Below are 13,369 nucleotides of genomic sequence, written 5' to 3' on the forward strand. Positions count from 1 at the left end.
AGAGGAAGAAAATTTCGAAGAACCTGACCTCGTTGGCATCTGCAAGCGGCCAATTTTTGGCATAGCACAGCTTCCTGTGATCCATGAGCTGATGCGGCGATGGTGTGCCAGCCATTACCAGCTTGCCAGCGTATCAGACAAGCCCTGTCGTCCTACGTCACCAGCTAGCCAAAGATGTGCCACGGAAACGAATCGTGAGAAAAACATCAATATCAAGGATGAGCACGCCAGGAAACAGAAAGAAGAAATTTCGGTGCGAAAGAAAAAAAAACTCTGCTGACGAATGCGGCGTCCCAATTATTAGCTGCCCGTTCCTTGTTACAAGGCTGGCGATCTTCTTTTTCCCGAGGCCATTGCCAGCTAAAACCACCCACCACCCAGCTGCAACCACTAGGACTGAACTGTGCATTCAAGACATGCCGCTATGCCCAGACAGCTTTCGTATAGTCTCAAAGCCCAGCTTTTTTGCGAACTAATGGTGTGAGTCTGCAAAGACGGTTCCAGAGAAGAGAGTTTCTGTGACCTGACGCCATTTAGGCCACCAGGTCTTGCAATTGAAGTTTTTTGGTGGATTACGGGTGCGATATCACGTTTCTCCGGCAAATCTCTCACCGAGCAGGCAAGTTGAAGGTGGTCGGGCAAAGGTCAAGACAAAGATTGGGCGCATGCCCGTGAGTGAGGGCAGCCAAGAGTCTTCTCATATTATGCGCGCCCATCATATCGTCTGATGTACACACGCACAACCCCGGGTCCGATCCTCCTGTCATGCCCAGCTACAACCCCGCTCATAAGGCCAAGAGAGGCTTGGAGGCTCCCAAATCCGAGGGCACCGTCTGCGTTAGCTCGACGCTGTGCCTGCACTAGCCCCCCCTCTAGCCTGGGCCGTTTACTTCAGACGACGGGTTGGGCGGTGCTATCAAGTGTTGAAAGAAGAGACACTCTGAGACCTGAGACGGCGAGCATCTGTAACTGCAAGTCAACAGCAGCAGCAACCATGGCAACAACGCAACTACATTGTTGAACCAGCATTGGGCTCATCATCACAACATTGCATCTCATCTCTCTCCCTCTCTACGATGCTCGTCTGTTTACAAGTGTGCTACTGGTCCCTTTGTAGATGATGCTCTTTCTTTTCTTTTTTCTTTTTTTTTAAAAAAGAAAACTTGCTTGTTCTATAGAGTTTTCGCTTGCCTGCCTACTCCAGCCGTTCCTCTTCTCACTCTAACTACATGAGCAATGGTGTGAGGGAAAATGTAGTTTAAAAGAAGGCGAAGAAAGAAGAAAAAAAGAAAAACAAAAAACATGCACTGCATGTCTCGGAAAGGAAAAGCCCCGGCTCTTCTTTCTCGTTTTTTATTCGGAAGAGGGTGTGCGACTTACACGAACAACAACCAACCTTGAAGATCCGCATCCGGCCACACCACACCCTCACATCATGGCCATTGCTCGCATGCAGATTCTTCGGCAGGAACCATGGCAATGAATGCCAACTAAATCGTATACTTCAAGGCGTGTTGACACACACACCATCTTCGATGTTGATAATGAATTATTACTGCAACCGGTCAACAAAACCTCAATTACGACCCCACCATTCGTTGACTACAAAGACCATCCGCAACCCCCTCAAGCACATGTCTTTTCTTTTTCCTTCTCTTTCAAGATACAACTATTTTGAGTACATCACACGAGTACCATCCAACTTGGATTTCTCTACATTCGCTTTTGCACAAGAAAAATCGAAAAACAAAAAACCGCCAACATGAAGTTCTCGCTCGTCGCTCTCGCCACCAGCGTTGCCGCCGGTGTTATCGACGGCAGTGAGAAGCCTGACTACCATCCCGACGCTGGTCAGCCTGTCAAGCCCGATTATCATCCTGACGCTGGTCATCCTGTTAAGCCTGATTATCATCCTGATTATCATCCTGACTCTAGTCATCCTGATTATCATCCTGATCACCATCCTGACTATGATCATGACCATCCTGATTGGTCTGATCATCGTACCAAATCTGTTTATCCTACCTGGTCTGATCATCATACCAAATCTGATCATCATACCAAATCTGTTCATCCTACTTGGTCTGACCATCATACCAAATCTGCTCACCCTACTTGGTCTGACCATCATACCAAATCTGATCATCATACCAAGTCTGCTCACCCTACTTGGTCTGATCATCACACCAAATCTGATCATCATACCAAATCTGTTTATCCTACTTGGTCTGGCCACCATACCAAATCTGATCATCATACCAAATCTGTTTATCCTACTTGGTCTGATCATCATACCAAATCTGATCATCACACCAAATCTGTTTATCCTACTTGGTCTGACCACCATACCAAACCTACTCACACTACTCACTCTACTCACACCACTCAAACGATTCACCCTATTCAACCTACCCACCGTCGTCACAACCAGACCACTCACACTTACACCACCGTCGTTACTGACTATACGACCTACTGCCCTGTACGTGTACAATTTCCCCGGATGAACCTCTTTGAAACCGCGACTAACCACCAGCTTTTGATAGGAACCTACCATTATTCCCATTCACCCCAACAAGACCATTACTGTCACCAAGCCTACCACTCTGACCATCACGGGTATGTGCACCATACAGCTTTCAGCCCTGCGCCAATTTGCTTTGATTTTCACTAACACGGGCGCTCCAGACTGTCCTTGCACCATCACCACCACCAGCGTCGGCCCTCCTCCCCCGACCAGCGTGCCTCCTCCTCCTCCTCCCCCTACCAGCGTTCCTCCTCCTCCTCCTCCCCCTACCAGCGCTCCTCCTCCTCCTCCTCCCGTTACCAGCGCTCCTCCTCCTCCCCCGCCTACCAGTAACCCTCCTCCGGTTATCGTCAACCCGCCGCCTTCAAGTGTCGTCAACCCTCCTCCTGTCATCATTAGCCCTCCTCCGAAAAACGTCAGCACTCCCCCTATCATCAGCCCTCCTCCGCAGACTCCCCCTGTCATCATCAACCCTCCTCCGAGTCCTCCTCCTGTGATCAACCCGCCTGTCACCAACCCTCCTGCTACCAATACTGCCACCGTCCAGCCCACCGTTACCAACCTTCCCATCATCACTGCCGGTGCCGGCCGTCATGGTACCAGCGTCGGCGCGCTCGTCCTCGCCGCCGTCGCCGCCCTGGCTCTGTAAATGGTCGGCCAGAGGTGCCGCAAAAAGGGAACAACAGCGTGCCGGCGGCTTGTTCCGACGCAGCCAGGAATCGCTCCGGAATCCTGCACGCTGAGCAAGCGGGCGTGCCTGGCGTTTATGGGGGTCTTGATTTCGGGTTCTACAATACCAACATTTCGCTTCTTTTTTTTTTCTTTCTAATCTTCTTTTCTACTACACCGATATTTCGCTTCCTTTTTAATCATTCTTTTCAAAAGATAATTTTTTTCTTCTTTTTTCATTTGACTACATCTAATATCGATATGGTCAGCATCTTTTAGCGGAGGTTTAATAATCAAGGGGTTCAGTCCTTTAATCACTCGTCTTACAAAAAAACTTTCTTGATACATTCATCTTCTTTTTTGTTAATTGCAAGTGCCTGATGATTGTCCTGTACCTGATGATTATCCTGTGCCTGATGATTGTCCTGTGCCTGATGCTTACATGACGTGCTCTCTTGCGTGCTAGCTTCTCACAGAGCAGTCCCATTGTATCGAAAAAAGTCATAGTGTCGTTGCCAGAACGGGACCATATGATGGGATTTATCCTAGCTAACATTGCATGTCCTCTGTTTTGCCACTTTCCTTTTCCTCATGTAAATAGCCCTCCTTCCGAAGCATCCAAGCGTGAGCGGACCTCGCGCACTAGAGCCTTGGCCTCTTCCACCTCAACACCGTCTTGGCAGAGTTCAGTGGCGAGCCGGTGAGCGACACTGTAATCCGACGTGCGCATGGCAAAACGGGCGAGCCACATGCGCGCCTTGCTAGTTGCGGCCGTGACGCCTGTTCCCTCGTTGCGTCCTTCTTCCTCCTCTCGCTCTCCGTCGTCCGATCCTCCTCCTGTCGAGTCATTGTGTGTCTGCGACGGGTCCATGAGCGCGCCGTCTCCATCTCTGCCAGCCGGGCCGCCGCCACCATCCTCCTGGCCAACACAGAGCTCCATGTACGATTTTGCTTCCTCTTCCTCGCCAAGTTGCTCGTACATGGTTGCAATCTGTAAGAGTACTTCGGGGTCCATGTGCGTTGTCGCCGCGTGTGAGCCCGAACCATCGCCATGGCCAAGGCTGCTGCCCGCGTCGTAGTATGTATCCGCGAGCAGAGCACGTTTTAAAGCCTTGATTCCGTCACGGTCTCTTCCCATCTTTTGCAAGCAAGATCCAACAGCCATCCACATTTTACCATCCCAAGGCCGCAAGCCCGCGGCCTTCTTGTAGTACCACAGCGAATATGTATGCATTTCCAGCATCTCATATGTCTGGCCCAGGCCGTACCAGGCACGGTAGTCGCGGCGGTTGACATCTACTGCGCGTCGATATGATTCGATGGCTGCGTGGGTATTCTTGAGCTCGACATATTCGTGGCCCATCAGCGTCCAGGCGGACAGGCAAGTCCTGTCTAGCGTCAACGCGCGTCGGAAATACTGAACGGCTTTTTCGTGCATGGATAATAATGAGTAGTAATTCCCGATAACAACACAAGATTCGGGCCGAAACTTGTCCACGCTAGAACATAGATGCGCCAAGAATGCGAGTTTTGGTCGGAGGTTCAAAACGTATAGAATATTGGAATAGTGATCCAGGGAGTCTAGGCGATGCGGGTGCAGGGAAAGTAGGCGGCTGAAATGCTGTTCCGCTAGCAGTAGGTCCTTTTCATGATATGCTAATAGCGCGTTACAGGTGAGAAGAAAAGGTGATGTTGGAAAGATGCCCATGAGCTGCTCAAGTGAAGTGGCTAGACTTGCCGAATGTTGGTACAGCTCGAGGGACGTATGTAAGTGAAACATGTATGACATGATGTTCTGCGGGCAGTGTCGAGATATGCGATCCAACTGTTTTCAAGATTAGTTTTTTTTGCCTCTTGATAATGAAAAAAAACACGTACCTCTTCGCTTCTCGACGTTAGCGATGTGATTTCTAGCCAGCAGCCCCAGTTCATGGGAAACTTGTGCACACTCTGCAAGAAGAAGCCCAAAGCTCGTTTATCGTTCTTTTCTTTTGCGAGGACCATGCCATATCTGAGACAAAAGTCAGCATGCTCATATGAAAAAAAAAAAAGAGAACCATTGCAGCGCACAAATATTCCAACCAGCCTTGGCTTCCAGCCACTTCATTGTCCACAGTCTTTGCTTCAAACCATGACGAGAGATAGCTCCCAACTGCGAGCAGCTGCTTATTCACAACAGTTCCGAGGTCCTGCGGCCCAGTCACCATCTCGCAATCCTCAGCCTTGCGCTTCTCGCCTGACAAGAACTTTGCGTACAGGGCGAGAAACAGGCTCTTTTGGCTGATTTGCGGCAGCGAAAAAGCGGCAGCAGCAGAGCCGGCCCCTGCCGTTTTCGCCTTGTTTTTCCCCTTGCTCGGCGAGCCGCCGCCCGCAGCATCTGCTCTCGAGCCCAGCACCGTGGAAAAGAGAGCGTCGGGCAAAAAGACGGCGGCGCAGCGGTCATACTCGCGGCAGTCAAAGAGCGACTTGGCCAGGAGATACTTGCTAAGCTCCCCGGCCTCGAGCTGCGCCTCTTCCGGGTCCTGGTTTGGCAAAAAGACGGGCGACAAATGATGATGCTGCTGCTGCTCCGCATTCTGGTCTGCCAGCTCCTCGGCTGTTGGTTCGGGAAGAGACGTCAACAGCTCCGCCGCCCTGCCCCGTCACAGTTTAGCCCACGACGTTTTAAGCGGTGCCGAAATTTGGGGGGGTCTGGTTTTTTTTGTAATCATACCATTTTGCAGACTGGTATAGGCAGCGCTCCGAGCATCTCACCACTGCGTCTTGCAGAGCTACTCGCAGTTGCGCAAGCTCGTGAGCTGTGAGCGCCATTGTATCCGTTGGCGGTGGCGCGCCGCCGTTTTGCCCAGGCAAAGACTCCTCGGAAGACTAAAACTCAATTCGAAAAGATGCGGCAAGAGCACATTAGTCGATGTAAACCAGTTTGTGAATCAGGCTTGGTTTTGTTTTGGGCCCTGTCGTTGACCCAAGACGGCCCACCGTTTACCGAAGCTGTCGCGATCTGCGCTGTTTGGGAGCGCGTCTTTGACAGTGTGCAGACTATAAATGAACTGTGATCCGCACTGTCCACTTACACCATCGCTCCTGCCACTTGTTCCTCAAAACTGGCACAAAGGTTCCTTTAAATACAGTAAGCCTCTAGCCTATCTTGTCCAAGAGTGAGATCCAAAGTGCTTTTATTTAGGCGCATGGTAGCCACAATCATGCAAATAGTGTTCCCCTGGCCTCAGAATGCCTTGGTTGGCGTCCATTTACAAAAAGAAAATTAATTGATGATATAAAACGATTGTTGCTAAATATATGTTCGTGATCCGCACCCCGAAGTATCATTCGTATTAAAGACACCCAAAAAAAGAGAAACAAGTTTTACAAGTCCGTTAATTTCCAAGCATCAGCAGCAACTGCCCAAGCAAAAGGCAAGAATCCAATGCCTCTCTGGAGGCAAACCGTTGCCTCGAGATACAATTACAAAAAAGGAAAAAAAAAATTTATCAATACTTTCCGTCGCTAGATTTGTTGCCCAGAGACAGACTGCAGTGCCGGCCCCCGCTGCGGCGGCGACGAACGCGACGGGATATTCAGCGGTGCTATCGGCGCTGGGGGCGGCGCTGAAGCATCTCTACTCATGGACCGAGTAGGAAGAGCCGGCAGCGGAGGCATATTTTCCGGCATGTGCCGTCTACCATGTGAGCTTGGAGCCGTAGAGCGGCTCCGTTGCCTCGCACCGTGCTGCGGCTCGGGGGGCCCGCTGATGCCAGTATTCGAGCGCGCCATGGGGCGCGGTCTCGGCGCACAAGGCATCATGGGTGTTCCGGGCAGCTTGTAGATGGGCGGTGCGAGGGAAGTCGGCTTGGAAGACGGGGCGCCGCCGCCGCCGCCGCCGCCGCCGAAGCCATCAAAGAGTCTCGGCGGCTCCAGAAAGTGCGATCGGTTATAGTGTGACGGTTTCGGCCGCCGCTGGTTGCCGTGCAGGGCTGCGTCGGCGGTGGCTGGTCGGCGGAACATGGGAGGCGGCTCGTGTTTTCGAATCTTTGCCGTGTGCTCGGCGGCCGAGGGGAACCACGACCTCAGCTCGGGCTCCTCGGGCACGTTGGGGGCCGCATCGGGCTTGTCAGGCTTCTCCTCCTCCTCGGGCGCGTCAAAGATGAAGGCGTCGAATTCGAGCGGCGTCGCGTTGGCCGCCCTGGGGCTAGTCTTCAAACGATCCACCCGAATAGGCCCAGGCGAGTTGTGGTACATTGAGTTGGGGGGCGAGCCGGAATACTTGTCCGTCTCGGCTCGTTTCAGGCTCGGTTTGGCTTGCTGGTTCTTGACTTTGGAAACCGGCGTGCACGGCGGCTGGCGCGCCTCATGCTTTTCGTCTGCCGTGGCGGATCTTGACGGCCCAACCGGCATCAGTTTTCTCGCTTCTTCCGCCAGCTGAGAGAGGTTGTTCACATCCAGAAGCGGCTGAAACGTGCCAATGCCAAAAGACGAAGCTGCGCTAGACGTCGTCTGTGAGTCGGACTTGATCTCATCGGCTGATGTGTCGGAGCCATTGGCCGAGCCGAATGTTATTTGGGGTGCGGGAGCATTCATCTTTCGGTCGAGGGCGAGTTTCTTGGCGACAAGAAGCCAGCTTCGCCAACGGTGCACCATGTCGTAAAACTGCGTGGCAGTCTCTTCATTGTCTGTCGAAAAGTAATGCACAAAGTTGACCTCGTCAGGGACTCGCGTGCTCTTCTGCTGGCTCTTGATTGCGTAGCAAAACTTCTTTGGTGGCTTGACACTCTGTCGAATCTCGGCTTCTTTGGGTGAGTAAATGTCAAAGTCAGCCATGTGGCAGAGCTGAGTACAGGCGGCGTCGCCGGGCAGCGCATCTGCCGTCTTGGCCGAATACATTTGGCCATTTTCCAGCAGGGTAACCCAGCGCTTGTTCCATTTGCCGGGGCGCGAAGATTGGTACAGTTGCAGAGTGAAGCCGGGCGGAGCTTCCTTGGAGTCGGGGACGGCGTCAATGTCGAGGTCGTGGTCGCTCATGGAAGCGGGACAGCCGAGGATTAACAAGGAGTTCTCATGATCCTTGTCCCAGGTGTTCATGACATCGCGAATACGCTCGTAGCGTCGCAAACGACGTTCAAGACCCAACATGAGGTACGACTCAACCACGACACTGCTGGCAGGGTTGATGTGATGGCGCATCATGGTCGAAGCCATGAGCAAAATGTCTACTGCGTTGGTGTCACTAGCTACAGCAAGATTGATTGTGGAAGATTGACATCGAACAGCCACACGCTTCAAATACTCGTTAGTCACAATACCAGTAAACAGACTGCTGGTACTTACCCGCTCAGAATTTTGCGACGCATGTATCACGGGCGTTGTTTGCGGTCTATGAGTAGTATATGAAGCCGGCTTGTCAACGACACTCGGAATTCCGAGACTGTCGGGGTTGGATGCCGTCTCTAGACTGCTTCCGCGGCTCGTGAAAACAGTCGTGGCAACGGAACTGGGAGTATCTGGCTGCGTCGGGGTTGGCGACAACTTCTTGCCTTTGGAGAATAGGCCGAAAAGCGACGGCTTTCGTTTCGGCGGCGGCGGCGGCGTAGCAAGGGTTGCTTGAAGCCGCGGAGGATCTGGTCTCTGTCGCTCAGAGGTATTGCGCTGCACTTCCAGATCCAAGCCCTCGGCACCTGGCAAGGGCTCACTTTCGAGCTCCTTCTTGCCAAACATGAGGCGCTTCGACTTGCTCTTGGTCTGCTGCAGAGGCAGTAGAGACGGCTCGCCAGACGCCTCGGTAGTAGAGTTCTTTTCATGCACGTCGTCTGCGACTACTTTCTGGACCTCTGCAGCACTGTCGGGCTTTTTTTCCTCATCCTGACTCTTGAACGTGGCTGGTGGAGGAATGTTGACTGGTTTGGGTGTAAGCACGTAGGATGGTAACGGTGGCACATCTGGTACGTTCTTGTCGCCTGGCCCAGCTTTCAAAGTGTGTACGCTGCTAGATCGTAGTCTGCGGGTCGGTGACTCTTCCAGCTTGTCGCTGTCGCGGAAAATGTCCAGGACGCGTGGCGAAGAGCTGCTTTTGCCGCGAAGCATGCGATATCTCGATGTAGACTGGGTGACCTCGGTGGGGGTAGCTTCTGTCGCCATTGCAAAGGAGATTTCACCAAGCTTTTAATTTTGATTTTTGTTCAATTTTGCTGCGTCGTCCTTTGTGTCCAAAGTCGTACTTGGATGGTTCAATTGTATGATAAGATGCGGTCGGCTGTCTCAAGGCTACGCTTCCGTCGATATAAAGAGAGTATAACCTGACGTATTGAAAGTCGACTGTGGAACAGGGCGTTCTGCACAGGACTTTGGGGCGTCTAATTAAAGATAAAAAGGCAGTTTAAAAAAAAAAACGAATGAATGGATGGCCCGTTCGATGGATTAATCCGAGGAGTCGTATCCAACGAATACGACGACAGGAACAAATTCGTAAAGGCAAGGAGCAATTCGAAAAAAGGCAGAAAATCGTACGACAAGGTGACGAGAGCAAATGAGATGGCAAAGGAGGAAAGGAAAGCAATCGCGGAAGAAGAAGGGCCGCGCAGGGTGTAATTGGCGCCACGCGGTAGAAATGGGGGCCAGTCAAGCCTAATATGCGGGCATTCTCGACGAGGTTTAGTTGTTATTATTACTCAGTATGCAAATAACCTAGTTGGTCTCAAGACACGCCTACTCGCTTCCCAAGATTCCTCAAAACGCATTGTATGCTCACGCGTCAAGCTTCGGGGCGTCGACACACTGTCTCATTGGTAAAGGCGCCCGAGAAAGACGGCCCCGCCAGCAACGCGCGTTGCTACATTCCATTGTCTTTGACAGCAGATGAGGCTAGATTTCTAGTTTGACCAGTAATATCCGTAACTAAATAGTTTGCCCGTAACTAGACATATTTGTGTTGTCGATTTTAGCGATTGGCGTGCAAGGGTGACCCCTGGTCCTAGGCTCCCGCGTTGCCGTTCTGGCAAGGGGGAAAAAAAAGCAATAAATGCACACAGGGAGACAAGTTGATAAAGCGCCCCGCCTCGCGATATTATTCAATGCCGTGGCGCAGTACCCGCAGGGAGCAGGAAGCACTTCTAACTAATGAAGATTGTGAGAATACAAGGACGATATTAATATCCGTATAGTCGCCGGGAAATGAGAGAGTCAATGGCAATCGGGGAGGGCACGGCACTCTACCAACACGACGGCTTGGCTCTACGCCGGCAGGCATCGAGCACATCGGCAACGGGACGGATACTACGTATACATAGTCTTGGCCTGATCTTCATGACTGTTTGGGGCAATCACGACGCGTATCTGCAGCTGACATCACACCTTGTTCTATGTATGGTATCGTATCTTGGCTTACTGGTAGACTCTAGAGCCAGCCGCAAATGAGCACCAGAGACATGCCCGCCCAGTGAGACCACTGACAAGCGCCAAGATTCCTCTTGCCAGGCAATAAAATTTGCATGCGAGCGCAGGCTGCCAAGATTGGGGGGAGTTTGTTATTTTTGTACTGGCCGGCAAGGGCGGCTGCCACCACGGTCGGCCCAACTGTTCGTGGCTCAATATTTTTTTGCCCTGATTTTGCATACTGGTATACATTCCAGTGCTACTCCAATAACAACTAGTTAGCAGCCCTTGACCCTGCCACATGTACCCCAATGCAGGCTTTCGTCAAGATCTGCGCCTGCGCATGAATCCGCTTTGGCAGTCTGGCCTGCTTTACTTGCGAAACGCCCCCAGCTCGCGCCTCCACCACGCGGTAAAGTCGCAGGTGGACAGGTTGATGTCGAGACTCTTGAGCGTCTTTGTGCTCAGGTGCGTATCGTATGGACGCTGCACGCTTGCATTCGGATCGTTGCCTTTGGTGTCGGGCTCAATGTTGTCCAAGGGCAAGCCCATAATCTCTGCAAATTTTTGACACATTTCATACTTGGTCATCCTGTCCTCGCTAGAAAACTGCAGAATCTTTGGTAGGGAGACTCGGTCAGAAGCACGCAGATAGTGCTCCGCAATATCTACAACACAAAATAACAAATTGGAATTAGCCTTTTGCATGAATTCGTCATCTGGCGTGTTGTTTCCAATATTCCAAAAACCTGGCCAGCTTGGAGCCGTCTCATTCTGGAAACGAAACAATGGAATTCGACGCTTCAAACAGCTCAGACTTGTGACATGTCACGCGCAAGCGCTCAAGAACACGGCAGAGAAAAAGAAATGAAGAAAAGACAAAAGAAAAAACCTGAGCTGTTGTTGAGACATACCATGACATACTCGGCCGACATCTTCAGTATTGGTCGGGTAGCGTGGAGCCCAGTGGTCCATCTTAATTTTTTTGTCTTCAGTCTGGGACTTCCAGACGCCGTCGAGCAGTACATTGACGGCACTCTCGGCCGGTGTCTCTGCTGATCCATACAAAACGGGGACGCGCAGTACCACCGCCGATCCCGCTTTGCCGCCATTCACCGCCAGGACCGCCTTTTCGCCGTCCAGCTTTGTCTGCCCATACAGATTGGGCGGGTTCGTTTCAGAGTCGGCCTCGTATGGTGCTTCTCCGGGCCTTCCAGGAAAGACGTAGTCGGTAGAAATGTAGATCAGGAATGCGCCCTTGGCCGCCGCCGCTTGCGCCAGCGACGACGTGGCCGAAACGTTGAGTTTCCTGGCACCTTCGGGATCCTTTTCGACTTTGTCGGGGAAACGCTCCGCCGCGCCTTGGACTTGGGTTAGCTGATCCGCCGTAGACAAGAGATGTCGATCACCTGGCGCGGTGATCAAGGGTGGGCGGCTCACAGTGAACAATGACCTCGGGACTAGATTGTTCAATTCTTAATTCATATTGTGTGTAAGAGGTTACTGTTGAAATCTTGACTTACTTTGTCTCTTCAAGGAGCTTCTCAATCTCACTCGGGTTACCAAGGTCTACTTTCAATACATCGACACCGTCTGCTCGAGAGAAGCCAGTACCTTTGACGTTCCATCCCTTTCTGCGGAACACACGAGACACTTGTCGGCCAAGAAGACCAGTAGCTCCAGTGATGACGACTGTTCGGTCTACCATTGCTGTTTTTAGTGGTGAGGACGTGACCTCAATCAGATTGTCAGCTTAGTTGCGAGAGTAAAGTTGAGGAGCACGACGTTGTGAAGTAGTGGGGTAGAAGCTGTCTGACGCATGCGGTTCATGAATGCAGCGTCACGCAAGAGACTGGCGACGAATCAGTCCGCATGAGCCGCTTAAATAAACAGGACAATTAAGCAACACGAAGAGAAAGCCAAACAAGCGTTTGTGAAGATATCCAAGCCATGAAGAGGAAGCGAGCGGGATAATCAATCCATGTATCGGGTGCAGGGTAGTCTTATCTGATAAGAAGCTTGATTTGCTAGCGGCGATTTTGTTCCTGCGTTTACGAATCCAACTTTCAAGCTTCCAATCACATTCACAAACAAAATCCCAAGTCGCAAAATGCCACCCAAGCGCATGACAGCGAACCCGCTGAAGCCTTCGCGGCATCGCGCGGGCAAGCACGTGGGCGCCGACTCCTCATCCGACTCTGATAGCGACGCCGACGAAGCAACCACCGCGCGCGCCGCCGCCGCCATCCCGCCGCCCCCCAAGGCCGCCAGCGCGGGCAAGATTATCAGCAACCTAAGCAAAGTCGACCTCGATGCGCGTCGGAAAGAAGCGCAAGCGATAGAGGCACGACGGCTGGCTGCGGAAAAAGCCGCGCGGCTGGCCGCCGAGGATGGTTTCGTAACAGACGACGAAAGCGACGCCAAAAACGACAACAACCCCGACGAGGACGGTTCCGAAGAGGAGGAAGAGGAGTCATCGGACGAAGAGGAGAGCAGCGAGGACGAAGCGCCACGACGAATGATGATGCGACCCAAATTCATACCCAAGAGCCAGCGCGGCGGCGGCGGCATCAGCGGAGGCCAGACGCCGGCAGAAGCAGAGGAAGCGGCGCGGCTGGCTGAAGAGGCCGCGCGCAAGCGGGCCGCCGACGAGCTGGTCGAGGAGCAGATCAAAAAGGACCTGGCGGCGCGCGCCGCGGGCAAGAAGCACTGGGAGGACGACGACGACGACGCGGCCTCGGACGTGAGCACGACCGACGGGCGCGACGAGGCCGCCGAGGAGGCCGCCTGGCGCGTGCGCGAGCTGAA

The 13,369-nt window shown here is 52.5% G+C and overlaps 5 protein-coding genes across 5 annotated transcripts in view; 2 read left to right on the top strand and 3 right to left on the bottom strand.

The window, feature by feature from the left end:
* Positions 1-1,762: 1,762 nt before the first annotated feature.
* BBA_02532 (S-layer protein) lies at positions 1,763-3,176 on the top strand (the record flags this gene model as incomplete). The annotated part of the gene is made up of 3 exons (XM_008597629.1): positions 1,763-2,482; positions 2,547-2,619; positions 2,689-3,176. The coding sequence occupies 3 exons, from the start codon at positions 1,763-1,765 to the stop codon at positions 3,174-3,176; spliced, it is 1,281 nt and encodes a 426-aa protein (XP_008595851.1).
* A 609-nt stretch (positions 3,177-3,785) lies between these two features.
* Positions 3,786-6,007, bottom strand: BBA_02533 (tetratricopeptide-like protein; the record flags this gene model as incomplete). Its single annotated transcript, XM_008597630.1, has 4 exons — positions 3,786-5,021; positions 5,075-5,207; positions 5,267-5,830; positions 5,910-6,007. 4 exons carry the CDS (start codon positions 6,005-6,007, stop codon positions 3,786-3,788), a joined length of 2,031 nt encoding a protein of 676 aa, XP_008595852.1.
* A 696-nt stretch (positions 6,008-6,703) lies between these two features.
* On the bottom strand, positions 6,704-9,328 carry BBA_02534 (uncharacterized protein; the record flags this gene model as incomplete). The annotated part of the gene is made up of 2 exons (XM_008597631.1): positions 6,704-8,470; positions 8,522-9,328. The coding sequence occupies 2 exons, from the start codon at positions 9,326-9,328 to the stop codon at positions 6,704-6,706; spliced, it is 2,574 nt and encodes an 857-aa protein (XP_008595853.1).
* A 1,605-nt stretch (positions 9,329-10,933) lies between these two features.
* On the bottom strand, positions 10,934-12,269 carry BBA_02535 (RmlD substrate binding domain-containing protein; the record flags this gene model as incomplete). The annotated part of the gene is made up of 4 exons (XM_008597632.1): positions 10,934-11,229; positions 11,476-11,922; positions 12,002-12,021; positions 12,085-12,269. The coding sequence occupies 4 exons, from the start codon at positions 12,267-12,269 to the stop codon at positions 10,934-10,936; spliced, it is 948 nt and encodes a 315-aa protein (XP_008595854.1).
* A 402-nt stretch (positions 12,270-12,671) lies between these two features.
* BBA_02536 (micro-fibrillar-associated protein 1) overlaps positions 12,672-13,369 on the top strand; it is a gene marked incomplete at both ends in the record, with an annotated part of 1,440 nt that continues 742 nt past the window's right edge. Inside the window, one exon of the mRNA XM_008597633.1 lies at positions 12,672-13,355. Coding sequence (XP_008595855.1) covers positions 12,672-13,355 — 684 coding nt within the window. The remainder of the gene's footprint in view (positions 13,356-13,369) is intronic.

This window comes from Beauveria bassiana (assembly GCF_000280675.1).
Source record: "Beauveria bassiana ARSEF 2860 unplaced genomic scaffold BBA_S00005, whole genome shotgun sequence".
Lineage (NCBI taxonomy): Eukaryota > Fungi > Ascomycota > Sordariomycetes > Hypocreales > Cordycipitaceae > Beauveria > Beauveria bassiana.